Source organism: Equus caballus, chromosome X, assembly GCF_041296265.1.
Source record: "Equus caballus isolate H_3958 breed thoroughbred chromosome X, TB-T2T, whole genome shotgun sequence".
NCBI classification, from domain to species: Eukaryota; Metazoa; Chordata; class Mammalia; order Perissodactyla; family Equidae; genus Equus; species Equus caballus.
Genome location: NC_091715.1, coordinates 31328950 through 31342230, shown reverse-complemented (window position 1 = coordinate 31342230; position 13281 = coordinate 31328950). Strand labels below are relative to the sequence as shown.

At 43.6% G+C, this 13281-nt stretch overlaps 3 protein-coding genes across 6 annotated transcripts in view; all 3 read right to left on the bottom strand.

Annotated features, from left to right (window-relative positions):
- Window positions 1-13281, bottom strand: part of SYTL5 (synaptotagmin like 5) — a 277903-nt gene that overhangs the window by 186149 nt on the left and 78473 nt on the right. The gene's annotated exons all lie outside the window — the stretch shown is intronic.
- On the bottom strand, window positions 555-1126 carry H2AL3 (H2A.L variant histone 3). Its single transcript, XM_014728898.3, has one exon. It carries the CDS (start codon window positions 1030-1032, stop codon window positions 679-681), a length of 354 nt encoding a protein of 117 aa, XP_014584384.1. The 5' UTR covers window positions 1033-1126; the 3' UTR covers window positions 555-678.
- Window positions 11369-11698, bottom strand: H2AP (H2A.P histone). The gene has a single exon (XM_023633864.2). The coding sequence runs from the start codon at window positions 11696-11698 to the stop codon at window positions 11369-11371; it is 330 nt and encodes a 109-aa protein (XP_023489632.2).

Below are 13281 nucleotides of genomic sequence, written 5' to 3'. Positions count from 1 at the left end.
TATGGTTTCCCCATCACTCCTCAATCTTCACGTAAAGCCCCTGTCCCGTGAAGTTCACGTCAACTGCTATGCCGCCCTCTGTCCACCCACCCCCGCCGCCATCACCTCCTGACTTTCCGACGTTCCCTGTCGTGAATAAAGCCTTTGGCACTCAGTCATGGTCTTCAGCCCCTCCCCAGTTACCGCCACCATCCTGGGAATCCAACGTGCCTGGAGCGCCATGCCAAACCTCCCCCATCCCCCGACCCACACACCTCCCACCCCCCCACCCACCCTCCCCGCCACCCTCCTGGCCTCACAGGCCTTGACTTGCTCAGAGCCAGTGAGGAAGTCTTCTCCACCGCAACCTCAACCAGCTACTCCCATGAGGGCCACTCCCCACACTGTCACCATTAGAAACTGCTCCCTGAAATCACCGATTCCAGCATCCCACACTGCCCAGCATCCACACTGCCCACCCCTTCTACCCCTCCCACCCTCCACGAGATATCTCATCCTGGATGCCTCCCAAATACCTCCAATTAAAAATGACAGACACTGAGAGGAGACAGAAGCACAGCAATAAATGCTTTAATTGTATGCACTGACAGCAGAAGACCAAGCCTTCCCCATCTATGGGTCACTGGGGGACCAGATGAGGCTGTTGATGAGGTCTCGCCAGGCTGTGGGACTCCGGCATCACTTCTTACTGGGTTGCGGCATCTGATCACTCTGACGGTAGGTCTCATTCTCAAAGAGGTGGCTGAGGTGCTGGTTGTTCTCCACTGCCCTCTGCACGTGTTCTGGGGTGATGCGTATCTTGCGGCTGCTGTGGGCCTCCTTGCTTGCCAGCTCCAGGATGTTGGCTGTCAGGTATTCAAGAATACCAGCGAGGAAAATAGGTGTCGACGAGCTCAGGCGCTGGCCATACGCACCCTGTCGCAGGAGGCGGTCCACACGGCTAACAGGAAACTGCAGCTCGGCTCTTGTAGAGCGGGACTGGGTGTGCTTCCTACGCCTAAAAGACAGCTGGCGATTTCTCCTCCCAGACATGGTGTTTGCTGGGTTTTGCCCTGATCGGCCTGGCTGGATCGTCTGCTGGTCTGGGCCTCTCTAGATACCAGTGCTCATTCCTGCCCACTATATCCCTGGGCTCCAGCCCCTCACTGATCAGGGAGGTGCCTTTGTGACAATTCAGACTTTGTGATGTCACTGGTGTCCACTGGGCCCTGATCAGGACTGGCCTAGAAATATCTGTGATAGAAACCTTGTCTCCCTCTTGACTGGACCCTCTTTTTCAGGGAACTCTCACTTTCTACTCCGACTTTAACAGACTAGTAAAAAAAAAAAAATGAATGTTTCAGTGGAAACATTGCCCTGTCTATAGGACACCCCTCCAGGCTTGCATCGTCTTCGAGCCCTTTCACACCCCTTTGCAAATGGTTGGTCACTGACAGACACACTGAATGCCTTGTCCAGAAGTCCATTTATCTCCTCTCTCACATTGTAATAAAACTAATTTTTACCTTCATTTATACATTTCAATATTCATAATCAATATTTCTATGTTTGTTCTTTGGATTCTCTTTTGAATTGGTTATAATATCTGCCAATTCCCTCATGAGTTAAAAGAGACTCTCTGAACACATTTCCATTTCATATCTGTATGTGTCATGATTTTACTGTTTGAAAATATCTTTTAACATGTTTTGGAGGTCACAATGATGTGTCCAGTGGATTCACCTGTTAGAGCCAGGTAAACTTCAGAGACAGAGAAGTGCATCTCATTCTCAGTTAAAGCCCAGGAGTGTCTTGTCTTGTTTCTTCTAGCTGAATCCAAAGCACCAATAGGACTTTATTGACTTGTTTTTCTAATTTTTAATATTTTTTATTTTAACTTTCCTCTCCAGTAATTTTGTCTTTGCTTTGTTTTTGTTTATTTGCAGCTGATAAGTTGTTCCCACTGTTGGCAGAAATGGTTGAGAATTTCGTTTTAGGATCGGACCATCTGGTGATCTCTGTAAATGGGTCCATGGAGATCTAGTCTCTGTTGGGTGAGAGACAACGGAGAATCTAGCTTTTCGTTCTTTATCTATTTGGCTATTCAATTAAGAATGTCATACCCTCTGGGAGGAGAAAAACTTTTTGTTTTCTGGACTGGTGTGTTTTCCTGTTTCTGTGTTTATACTTGACCCATGGCTAAAAGGGTAGAATATAGTCTCCATTTCTCTGTGCCATACATCTGTGTGTCTCTAATTCAGAAATGCCTTCACCTCTGACAGCATGTGTAATGTACCTCTGGATGATATTGATATATTAGATGGTAAAATTTCTTAAATTAATGGAGCTCTGTTCTAATTGGTATATCTAAAGAACTGCTTATGTAATTGGATATTCCTCAATTTCTTTGCAAATAAAGACTTTGAACAATGATACTTTAAATGAGCTAGACTTAAAATATATATATTCTCCCAGAAACCAATTCACAACTATTTTAAGAAATCAAATTCACCTAATTTATGTAAATCCTTAGCAAATAGGACTACATTAATACTTTGGGTTTAATGAAAACAACTAAGCCTTCTCTTATTTATCAGTGTTAACTGTAGTACAAATGTACATTTATATACTACTTAGGTATGTTTTTCCTTAACTTATAAATTTTTACTCATCACATAAACTAGTAATACTATTTTAAGATTATGAAATATATAAATTTATAGTTAACGAAATTGAACCACTGTTTTGACAAACTTGTCTTTGTACAGTAATAAAGTTTCATAGTATGTCAGCTTGAAGATACTTTTCAAGATTTTTAGATAATGAATAAACTTGGACTGATATTGAGTTAATTAATGGACATTCAATAGATGCTAATTTCTAAGACAGAATATTGAAACATTGATGACTAAGCATAATTTTAATTTATATGCTTTTGCTCCTTATTTGTACATGCTACAAAGAAGTTATATCTTTTACTCTGTTAATGATCATGTTTATTTCTGCCAAATTGAGAAGTTGTATAAAGGAAGTATGTGGCTGAATAAAGCCGGGCTTGGGACCGGCCCGGTGGGGTAGCGGTTAAGTTCGCACGTTCTGCTTTGGTGGCCTGGGGTTCGCTGGTTCGGATCCAGGGTGCGGACAAGGCAGCGCTTGACAAAAGCCACACTGTGGTAGGCATCCCATATGTAAAGTAGAGGAAGATGGGCATGGATGTTAGCTCAGGGCCAGTCTTCCTCAGCGAAAAGAGAAGGATTGGCAGCAGTTAGCTCAGGGCTAATCTTCCTCAAAAAAAAAAAGCTGGGTTGGGTGTATTCATGAAATCTGCTAGTCTGTTAAAATGACAGAAATTCACAATTATGCATCCTGTGCATAATACAACTGATTTTGCTTAAAAGTTATAATTAATATACACGAATGAGAGTCTACTAAGAGTTTCAAGATAACGATGTGGAGGTTTTTTGTTTGATCAAGAGTAAAAAAGAAAATGTTTCTGTCTTGGGGTAGAATGACATGTGGTTTCTGAATGTGACACAGGATGTTGAAGGACAAAATCTGAATGCATATAGAAAGCTATAGGAGGTTTGTAAAAAGAGAAGCTGAAAGGGAACATAAATTTGGTTCCATTTTTTTCCAAATCTGGTTCAGTTTTGATAGGTTTGTTCATAAGATTTTCAAAAAAAGCTTGTGGGTCCTCCAGAACCAAATATTATATTGCAGCAAATGTAGAATTTCGTTTGTTCTCTGTGAAAAAGACTAAGTTTTGTTGGACTATTGGTCTGCTCTTAATAAGGAGCAGTAAAAGATTACTCTTCACTCGTATTAGTTCCCTATGGTGGCTGTAACAAGTTACCACCAACTTGGTGGCTTCCAACAATACACATTCTCTTATAGCTCATAAATCCGACATTAGTTTCACTGGGCTAAAAGTCAAGGCGTTAACAGGGCTGCATCACCTTTGGAAACTCTAGGCTAGAATCTGTTTCCTTGCCTTTTCCAGCCTCTAGAGCTAAATTGTTTGCATTTCTTGGCTCATAGCTTCTTCCTCCATCTTCAAAGATAGCAGCATAGCATCTTGCCTCGATTGTCACATTGCCCTTTGCTTTTGTACTCAAATTTCCCTCTGCCTCCCTCTATTACTAGGGCCAAGCACAATTATCCAAGAGAATCTCTCGACTTTAATAGCTTTAACTTACTCACATGTGCAAAGCCTTATTTGCAAAATATAAAGTAACATTTACAGGTTCTGGGGATTGGGACCCGAATATTTTAGGAACCCTTAATTTGACCCTACCACATCACTTTATACGGAGTATGCCCAAGTAGCTGAGATTCAATATCTCACCAGAATATACTTTTGTTCTGACATCAACATGCTTTTAATTATTCTCTTAAAGATAAAGAAACAGGGGCCAGCCTGGTGGCATAGTGGTTAAGTTCACATGCTCCGCTTTGGCGGCCCGGGGTTTGCTGGTTTGGATCCCGGGTGTGGACATGGCACCACTTGGCAAAAGCCATGCTGTGGTAGGCATCCCACATATAAAGCAGAGGAAGATGGGCACAGATGTTGGCTCAGGGCTAGTCTTCCTCAGCAAAAAGAGGAGGATTGGCAGATGTTAGCTCAGGGCTGATCTTCCTCAAAAAAAAAAAAAAAAGATAAAGAAACAACAATAGTTCTGCATTTCTGAATTTCTGAAGTCTTAAGGACTTTTCTATGTTTACTTAAACATTATCTTGCCACTGAACTAATAGATAGTCAAGCTACAACCATTCATGTTCTTGGGCTCTCATGATTCTACCTTAAGCAAACATCCAGGAAATTTTTGATTTTAGCATTCCCAAAATCATATCCTCGTGAAAACTGAAATGAAATAAAATAACACTTCATAAGATCTTTTGCCGTTAAAACTATCTTTGGTTTTAAACAGGTTTCTCACAGGGCCCCTGGAAAGTCCTAAAGATTTATTTTTTCATTTTATCAAAAAGAGAGGTGCTAGAAATAGATTTATCAGACATGTTACCATTGATGAGTTGCACAGAAAACTGTTAAATCAAAAGAGGTGCTCAGACTTCCCTTGGTTAAATATGAATAGAGAAAATATGAATATTTCCGATATTCTATATTGTATGGGAAATTTCTAAAGATTTGTCAATAATCTCACTGTCCATGATATGTTGCTCATTATCCAAGGACTGCTGATGCTTTCCCAGGTGACTTAGGCAACAAAACTAGAGTGCTGTCAGTCAGAATTTCAGTTATTACTTTTAAATATTTGGTTGCAACCTTCCTTGTAAAATCTGAATGTAGCATCTTCTAGGCCACTGCTTTTCAATTGAGGGTACACATCAAACCTATCCATTGTGATGGTTAAATTTTGTGTATCAATTTTGCTAGGCTATGGTGCCCAGTTGTTTGGTCAAACGCTAGTCTAGATGTCGCTGTGAAGATGTTGTTTTTTAGATGTGACTAACATCTATAATCAGTTGACTACAGTCCTCCCTTGGTATCTGCAAGGGATTGGTTCCAGGACTCCCCCGTGGATACCAAAATCTTGGGATGCTCAAGTCCCTTAGTCGGTGCTCCATATTTTCAGATCCATGGTTGGTTGAATCCGTGGATACAGACCCTGGGGATATGGAACGCTGACTGTCTAAGTAAAGGAAATTACCCTCATCAAATCAGTTGAAGGTTTTAAGAGCAAAAACCGAGGTTTCTTGGAGAAGAAAGAATTTAGCCACACTGTAACACAGAAATCTATCCAGAGTGTCCAGCCTGTTGGTCTGCCTTATCGAATTAGGACTTGTCAGACCAGATAATTGCTTGAACCAATTATATATACATATATATCTCCTATTGGTTCAGTTTTTTTTCTGGAGAACTCTAATACACTAATGAGATTTTATTAAAATCCATATGTCTAGGACCTACTCCATACTTTATTGAAAAAGGGCTAAATCATTATGCTTATAGACAGTCAAAAACTTTCTGACTTCATTTTCTTCCTTTGCATATGACAGAAAAAAGGTAATTTCACCTTCAGTTGCACAACTGTTGTGATGCCCTCCCACGAGATTTTCACTTGTGAAACTTATCAGTAATAAGTTAACCTCAGCCATAAGTGTCTGTCTCCTCCACTCTGTTTTACACTGATGGTTCCCTGAAGATGCTACAGTCAGCTACATGCCAGAGATTTTGTTTTAAACAACGAAGGATGGTCTCAGAAACTCAAGAAAAAAAGACAGTAACTCAGGTACTTCAAAGAATAAGCCTTTGGGCACAGGGTTCTGATGTCATCACATAACCACCTTTGAGACCAGGTCAGTGGACAGAGTCAGAGTTTCAAGAACACCTTATTTGAGAAGGAGATGGGTTAATGACACGGCTATCACAATGTCCAGTGGAACAAGACCTAGGTTTGCAAAGGCCAAAGACCTGTTCTATAAAATCAGTCCTTTGGTCCTAACGTCTCTGGCCTCCAAATAAAACACAGTGAAAGTTCTTGAGAGTGAGTTGTTGAGAGTGCTTTCCTAGAAATCCAAGAGACTCTCACATCTCTGCATTTTTCCCAGAAGAGAGCATTAAATGCTTTCTGTACAGAGCCCGCCCATTTCTCAGGATCTAGGAGAGGAGGGGCTTCAACAACAGGTACAAGAACAGGACGTCACATTTGCTGTTCTACCCACGGGCATGTGACCTCGGGAGAGCTGATTACCATCTCTGGGCCAAAGTGGCCTCAGCTGTAAAATGGAGACCCTAAAAAATAATCCTTGTTCTCTGAGTTCCACTTACTCACTTTCAGTAGAGACCTTTTCTTAGGAAAAGATCGTAGACTGGTAATTATAACACTTCAAGCCAACATCTGAAATAATTTAGTCCAACTTCCTCATTTTACAACCACAGAAGGTGATGTGCCCCAAGTAAACCACACTTACAGGAGACCAGAATCCAGTTTTCCTCCCTCTTCTTTCACTATTTTGTCCCAATATATGCTGAAGACTCTCTTCCACAGTCAAGTTGGTGAATGCCTTTCATCCATCCTTCTATTTCAGGACCCAAATCTCTCACAACCACGGTATCTAACCTGTCTCCCACTGCCCACTGGGTTCCTTTAGCAGATTTTGCTTTAACAGAGGAAGGTTAGAGATATTTTCCCCACAGTGATTCGAGAACCCTAAATAAGAAAGACCAGTCTTCTGTGTTCACGAAGGACTCTGGAGGAGAAACACTAAGCAAAACACCAAATGCAGTCCTTAGATTTAAACCCATACTCCTAAAAGAATAAAATAAAATAAATTCACTATTGTAATGCTATTCAAATGTCATTTGTGGACTGATATAGTCATTAACTTGTTACTGGTCAGCTACAGCAGGTATGGAAATCGAGAAGCGGCACTTAGTGACCTTTATAGCAATCTGGCTTTGCCATAAGATTTAAGCGAGTGGAGTCATCTTATTGAACAGGGTATATATTAGTTCAGGTCTTGTTGGATTCGAGTGAAGAGTCAAATGTACGCTCCATACTAGTCATGTAAAACAGAACCATATACCAGTTCACAATGAATTTGTACAAGAATAACAGAAAATACTGGCCCTATATCACGGACCATCTGAAGAGCACTGCACTGTATTAATTCATTGAATGAGAAGATTTCATCCTTTAGAAAACTATGGTTTTAGAACTAAATTACAATGGGAATAATGAACTCAAGTATCTTTAGCAGCCAGGTAGGTACTATAAATGAGTGAAGCGGGTCACACATGAGATACAACAGGGAAGGGTGAGCACTGTGGCAAACCAGAGAGGCCCAATATTAATGGGACAGTAGCTAGTCATATCTTTACCTGACTGTAACCATGTACGCCCTGACACTTTGATTTCACAAAAGAAGCCAGTAATTGAGGTTTCCAGTTTAAAAGTTCTTAATTTTTAAATGTTGAGCTAATTAATTTTTTTAAAACATCTATGTAGGCCTAATGATCCCATCTGTTGCCGAGATTATGTCCGTGAGCTGCCACTTTGTAATTCGTTCTTTAAGGAAATGACATATTGATGTTCACAGACAGTCTCCTCCATCTTGAATCCTATTTTGTGGCTCCACAAGCCCTTTCTAAATAGTTAAGTGGTCTCCTCTGGCCACGTCCTGCGGGATCTGTCAGACACAGGGACAAAGGGAGCATGGGCCTTCAAAACACTTGTGTTCCCAAACATTATTCTCAGTGGGATGCCAGCCTAGTTTCAAGGCATGGGTTCAAACCAACATTAGACCAGGATTACTCTCCAAGTTCCCCTCAGGCTCATTCTTGGGCTCACCTCTTTTCAGATGTGATGTTTCCTCCTGTGTTGACCTGTGTCTTGTGGTCACGTGCCTGTCCCTGGCCTCCCCTGACACTGCTTTTGATCACAGGCCTGGTGTGGGAGAGACCACACCCTCCCCAGTCCCGTCCCTACTCACTCCAGTTTTAGTTTTTGCACAGTGCCCTCTCCGCAGGGTCAGGCTAGAGCAAATCCTTCCTTACCATCCCCCGACTTGTCCTTTCAAAAGGCACAAAAGACCTAAACTTGGGCTGCTCATCCTTTCCCAAGGGCAGTGATTCTCACTCTCCGCCTAGCTTCCTCCCCTGAGTGTGGGACCCCTGTGCACGTGTAGGAGGGGGATTTGGCAAGGTGCGGCATTTAGACCGATGCTATCCTCACTGTGGCCCCCTGCTTCCTGTGAAATCCACAAGCACAGCTGGAGCACAACTCCTAAAGGGATGGCAGTATTGCTCTGCCTCCTTCTCCCATGTCCTTGTGACTCTGCCGAGGACTTGCCAACACGAGGTCATTAAAGCTCAACCTCCAAACTCCACCTGGGACATCAGAGAGTCTGAAGGAGCCCAGGAAGCCTGGCTCCCTACAGATGTCACAGTGACCATTAGTGTCAACTACTGCATGGACTGTAAGGTGACACCTGACCACGCAGACCTGCTAACTGGACATGGTGTATCCACCTCCTATGGCTTCTCCGGCCTTCAATTCCTCAGGTGTCCCTTCCAGAGAAGTATCTAGGAGATCATGTTTAGTTCTAGAACGAACCATAGCCATAAGCCAAAATCCACAGCTGTTGTTTTTTTCTTTTAATGTGGGACAGCTATTTAATCAACCAACATATCAAGATCTTAGTATAATGATTGATTCCCTGGCTCTGCCCACCCTGGAGGCACTCCCTGTTTGCTGAAGGACACTGGAATATGAGAAACCACAAAGATGCCCCACTTCAGGGATGGGGTGGCAAAGCTGGTGCTTTCATGTGATCAGCTGAAGGTGACTCTCCACCTGCAGTCGCTGGGGAGAGGCCTGCTCCCGACTCACATGCACAGAAGATCTTGAACAGCTGAACTTGGCTAAGGCTGGGAGGGCTTCATGGCTCTCTAGAACAAAGCACAAATTTGTGGGGTGGACATTTGACAACGAGGCTTCTGTAAATATCTGGTGGAATCGCATTATGCGGCAAGAAAAGTTTCTTGGATTTATACAGGCACATATTCCAACAAGCTCTAAGCATGACCCAACACTACTATTCTCAGGACCCTCCAGTGAAGTAGGCAAAGGCGGAGCCAGCTCCAGGCTTTAATAAATGGTGGAAGGAGGCAGAGAGACGGTGAGTCACCAGGCAGAGGGAAGCAGAGAGGAAACCAGGGTGAGGACTGTCTGCTTCCTGGATGCACCTCTGCCTTCTCCCTCTGCATGGCACTCTTCTGTCTCTCCACAAAGTTCAGCAGGCTGTGGTTTCAACAGCCAGTGGCCTAAACATCCAGTAATCACGTGAGAACCAGGCCCAGTGGGACATGGGGAAGCACAGCTAAACATCTGGTCCATAGGGAGGGAGATTCATGCAGCTATTTACTAAGGGCGCACTGCCTGCCATGCAGCAGTTTACTGACATGTGTTGACTTAACCTTTGGGAAAACCCGAAGATGGAGGAACTCTTATTATCCCCATTTGACACACGAGGAAACTACTGCTCAGAGGGAACAGATCAATGTCCAAGATCACATGGCCAGGAAGTGGTGAACTCGGATGGCCAACCCAGGTCCTCTCAGCCCATTGTTGAAGCCGGCTGGGCAGCCTCTGACCAGCCCTCTGTGACACGCCAGGAGGCTGCACAGGGTGGCCCTGGAGGATCCTATGAGTAGGTGACATTCTCAGATGTTGACACTCACAGGGGAAGGGTTAGACTGCTATAACACTTGATGTGACACCTTTTTAAACTTAACACCCAGCATGAAAATGTTTACAAGAATTATATATGCATTTGAGTCCATCACTTGGGACAGAATTTACACAGGTTATGCTTATACCTCTCAAAGCAGGTATTCGGCCACTGATAATTCTGTTATTCTATCGAATACGTGATCATTAAAATGATCAGATGTTTCATCAGAGAATGAGATTGATAATTATGTTTGAAACGAAATAATGTATAAGTGAGCCCATTCATTAATTAATAACCATGAAGAACCTCTTGAATTGCCTGTTTTAGACCAGAGAGTAGCTTTTATATAATATTCCTATTTAATTCACCAGTGTTCACAGGAGGATGGAAGGACACACCCCACGGGGCATCACAGCACTAGCTAATAATTCCTGTCTCAATTCCTCTTTTGGAACGAGGCAGCGTATAGATAGATGAAATCAACCTGACAATAATTCCTTTTATGAATAGTTCTTTATGGTTTCCCCATCACTCCTCAATCTTCATGTAAAGCCCCTGTCCCGTGAAGTTCATGTCAACTGCTATGCCGCCCTCTCCACCCACCCCCGCCGCCATCACCTCCTGACTTTTCAACGTTCCCTGTCGTGAATAAAGCCTTTGGCACTTAGTCATGGTCTTCAGTCCCTCCCCAGTTACCGCTGTCATTCTGGGAATCCAACGTGCCTGGAGCGCCATCCCAAACCCCCCACACCCCCCATCCCACACCCCCCACCCCCCCACCCACCCTCCCCGCCACCCTCCTGGCCTCACAGGCCTTGACTTGCTCAGAGCCAGTGAGGAAGTCTTCTCCACCGCAACCTCAACCAGCTACTCCCATGAGGGCCACTCCCCACACTGTCACCATTAGAAACTGCTCCCTGAAATCACCGATTCCAGCATCCCACACTGCCCAGCATCCACACTGCCCACCCCTTCTACCCCTCCCACCCTCCACAAGATATCTCATCCTGGGTGCCTCCCAAATACCTCCAATTAAAAATGACAGAAACTGAGGAGTCAAAAGCAATGGATTCGAATCCTTTAATAGCATTTATTGATGACAGAAGCCAGGATTCTACAGCTATGAGAAATTTGGGCTTGGGCGTGGGCTGAGGCTGAGGCTGAGGCTTCCCACTAGGCCCTGACGGAGGCTTCAGCCGCTCCTTCTTGCTCCGGGCATCTCACCAAACAGAGTGAAGGCTGAATTCCTCAATTGGCGGCGGGGCGCGCCGTTGTTGTCCACTGCTCCCTCCACATCTTGTGGGATGATACCGCCGTTGCTGACCTCAGCGCTTACTTTCTCCAGGATGTAGTCAGTAAGGTAGTCCACCATAGCAAAGAGAAAAACCTCTGTGGATGAACTCTGGTGCTGAGCATACTGATCCTTCTGCAGAAGGCGGTCCAGGTAGCTCACAGGTAGCTCGGCCGTTGGAAGATGGGCTTGAGTCTGATAGGAGCTGCCATGGTTTTGTTTTTCCGACATGATGTTTGCTGGCTTCGGGTCCAATCAGCTCTGTTTGATTCTGGTGTCTGGGCCTCTCTGGATGCCAGCATTCAGTCCTTCCCAGTGTATCCCTGAGCTCTGGGCCCTGATTGGTCAGGGACATCCTGCCTTTATGACATCACTGGTGTCCATCATGCCCTTAACAGTCCTTAGCCTAGAAATGTCCATGACAGGAACCTGGTCACTGTAATGACTATGAGGCGGGGTCAGTGAGCCGAGGAGTCGAAAGAAAGATTTCTTAGACTCTTAAGATCTGGCAGCAGTGCTCTTTTATTTAGAGAATAGTGTAGCATGGGGACAGGACCCATGGGCAGTCAGAGCTTCTGCTGCTGCCCTGAGTTATGGGTTAGGGCTAAATTTAAGGCATAGGTATCTGATTCATCTCTTTACAAGACAAAGGAAAGAACATGAAAAAAAAGTTAAAATGGTATCAGTGCAGGTGGGGTCTGGTCATTGGGTGATCCCATGACTTCTAGACAAGAATCAAATCGGATTAAGTAAAGGTTAGAAAGGTTAGACGCCACCACCCTAAACCAGTTACATGAGATTGCCAGACAGCAACCAACTTAAGTTCTTGCCTTCCCCATTAAGAGTTTCTAGGGACAAGGTCATCTCTCCTCTTCTTCCTGGTACAGAGAGGGAGGCACCTTTTACAGATAGAGATTTACCTTACAAATGTAAATGTGTCCCAACAAGGGCAAGTTCCATTCCCCAGAGCCTCCTTCCCTGTCCCAGTTTATCGAAAGCAATCAGCCCAAAACAATCCTGATGCCAAAGAGACATATCCTGGGGTGGCCAATTTCAGGTCCCGACAAGGTCATCCCCCCTTCCTTCACAAACACAAATGTCTCAAAAGGGCAAGCAAAGTTCCAGTCCTCGGAGCCTGCTTCTCATCTGCAGTTTTAAAAGTCATAAACCATTTTAAAATTAAGCAGCCTAAAAATCCTCATCAACTAGACCCTCATTTTGAGGGAATTGTAATTTTCTGCTTGACTTTAACATTGTAAAAGTAAATGTGTGTTTCAATGGAAACTTTTCCCTGTCTTTAGGACACCAGTCCATGTTATCTGATTCTAGCTTTGCGTTGTCTTTGAGCTGTTTTAAAATCTTTTGTTAGTTGTAGGTCACTGATAAACATGTAAACTGTCTTGTCTACTAGAGATTAAATTGTCCCTCCCACTTATGATGTACAAAAACCAATTTTGCACCTATTTACACATTCATTTAAATATTCTTGATCAATATGGCTGTATCTAATCTTTGGATTCTCTTTTGAACCAGCTATAACATCTCCCCATTCCCTCAGTGAGTAAACAGGATCTTTTAACACATGTTCATTTCATATATGTATGAATGTTTTGATTTTACACTATTTGAAAAATATCCTTTGACCATTTTGGAAGCCACAATGAGATGCTCAATGAATTCACCTGTCAGAACCAGGTAAACATTGTTGAGAGAGAGAAGTGTACCTTGTGCTCAGTTTAAGATCAGATGTGTCTTTTCTTCGCCGTCCTCGGTGAAGCCAAAACACCAAGTGATGTTTCTTCTTGTTTTTTCTC

What these genes read in the sequence shown, in the direction of transcription:
- H2AP (XM_023633864.2), bottom strand. Translation starts at nt 11,698, where the DNA reads ATGTCGGAAAAACAAAACCATGGCAGCTCCTATCAGACTCAAGCCCAT.
- H2AL3 (XM_014728898.3), bottom strand. Translation starts at nt 1,032, where the DNA reads ATGTCTGGGAGGAGAAATCGCCAGCTGTCTTTTAGGCGTAGGAAGCAC.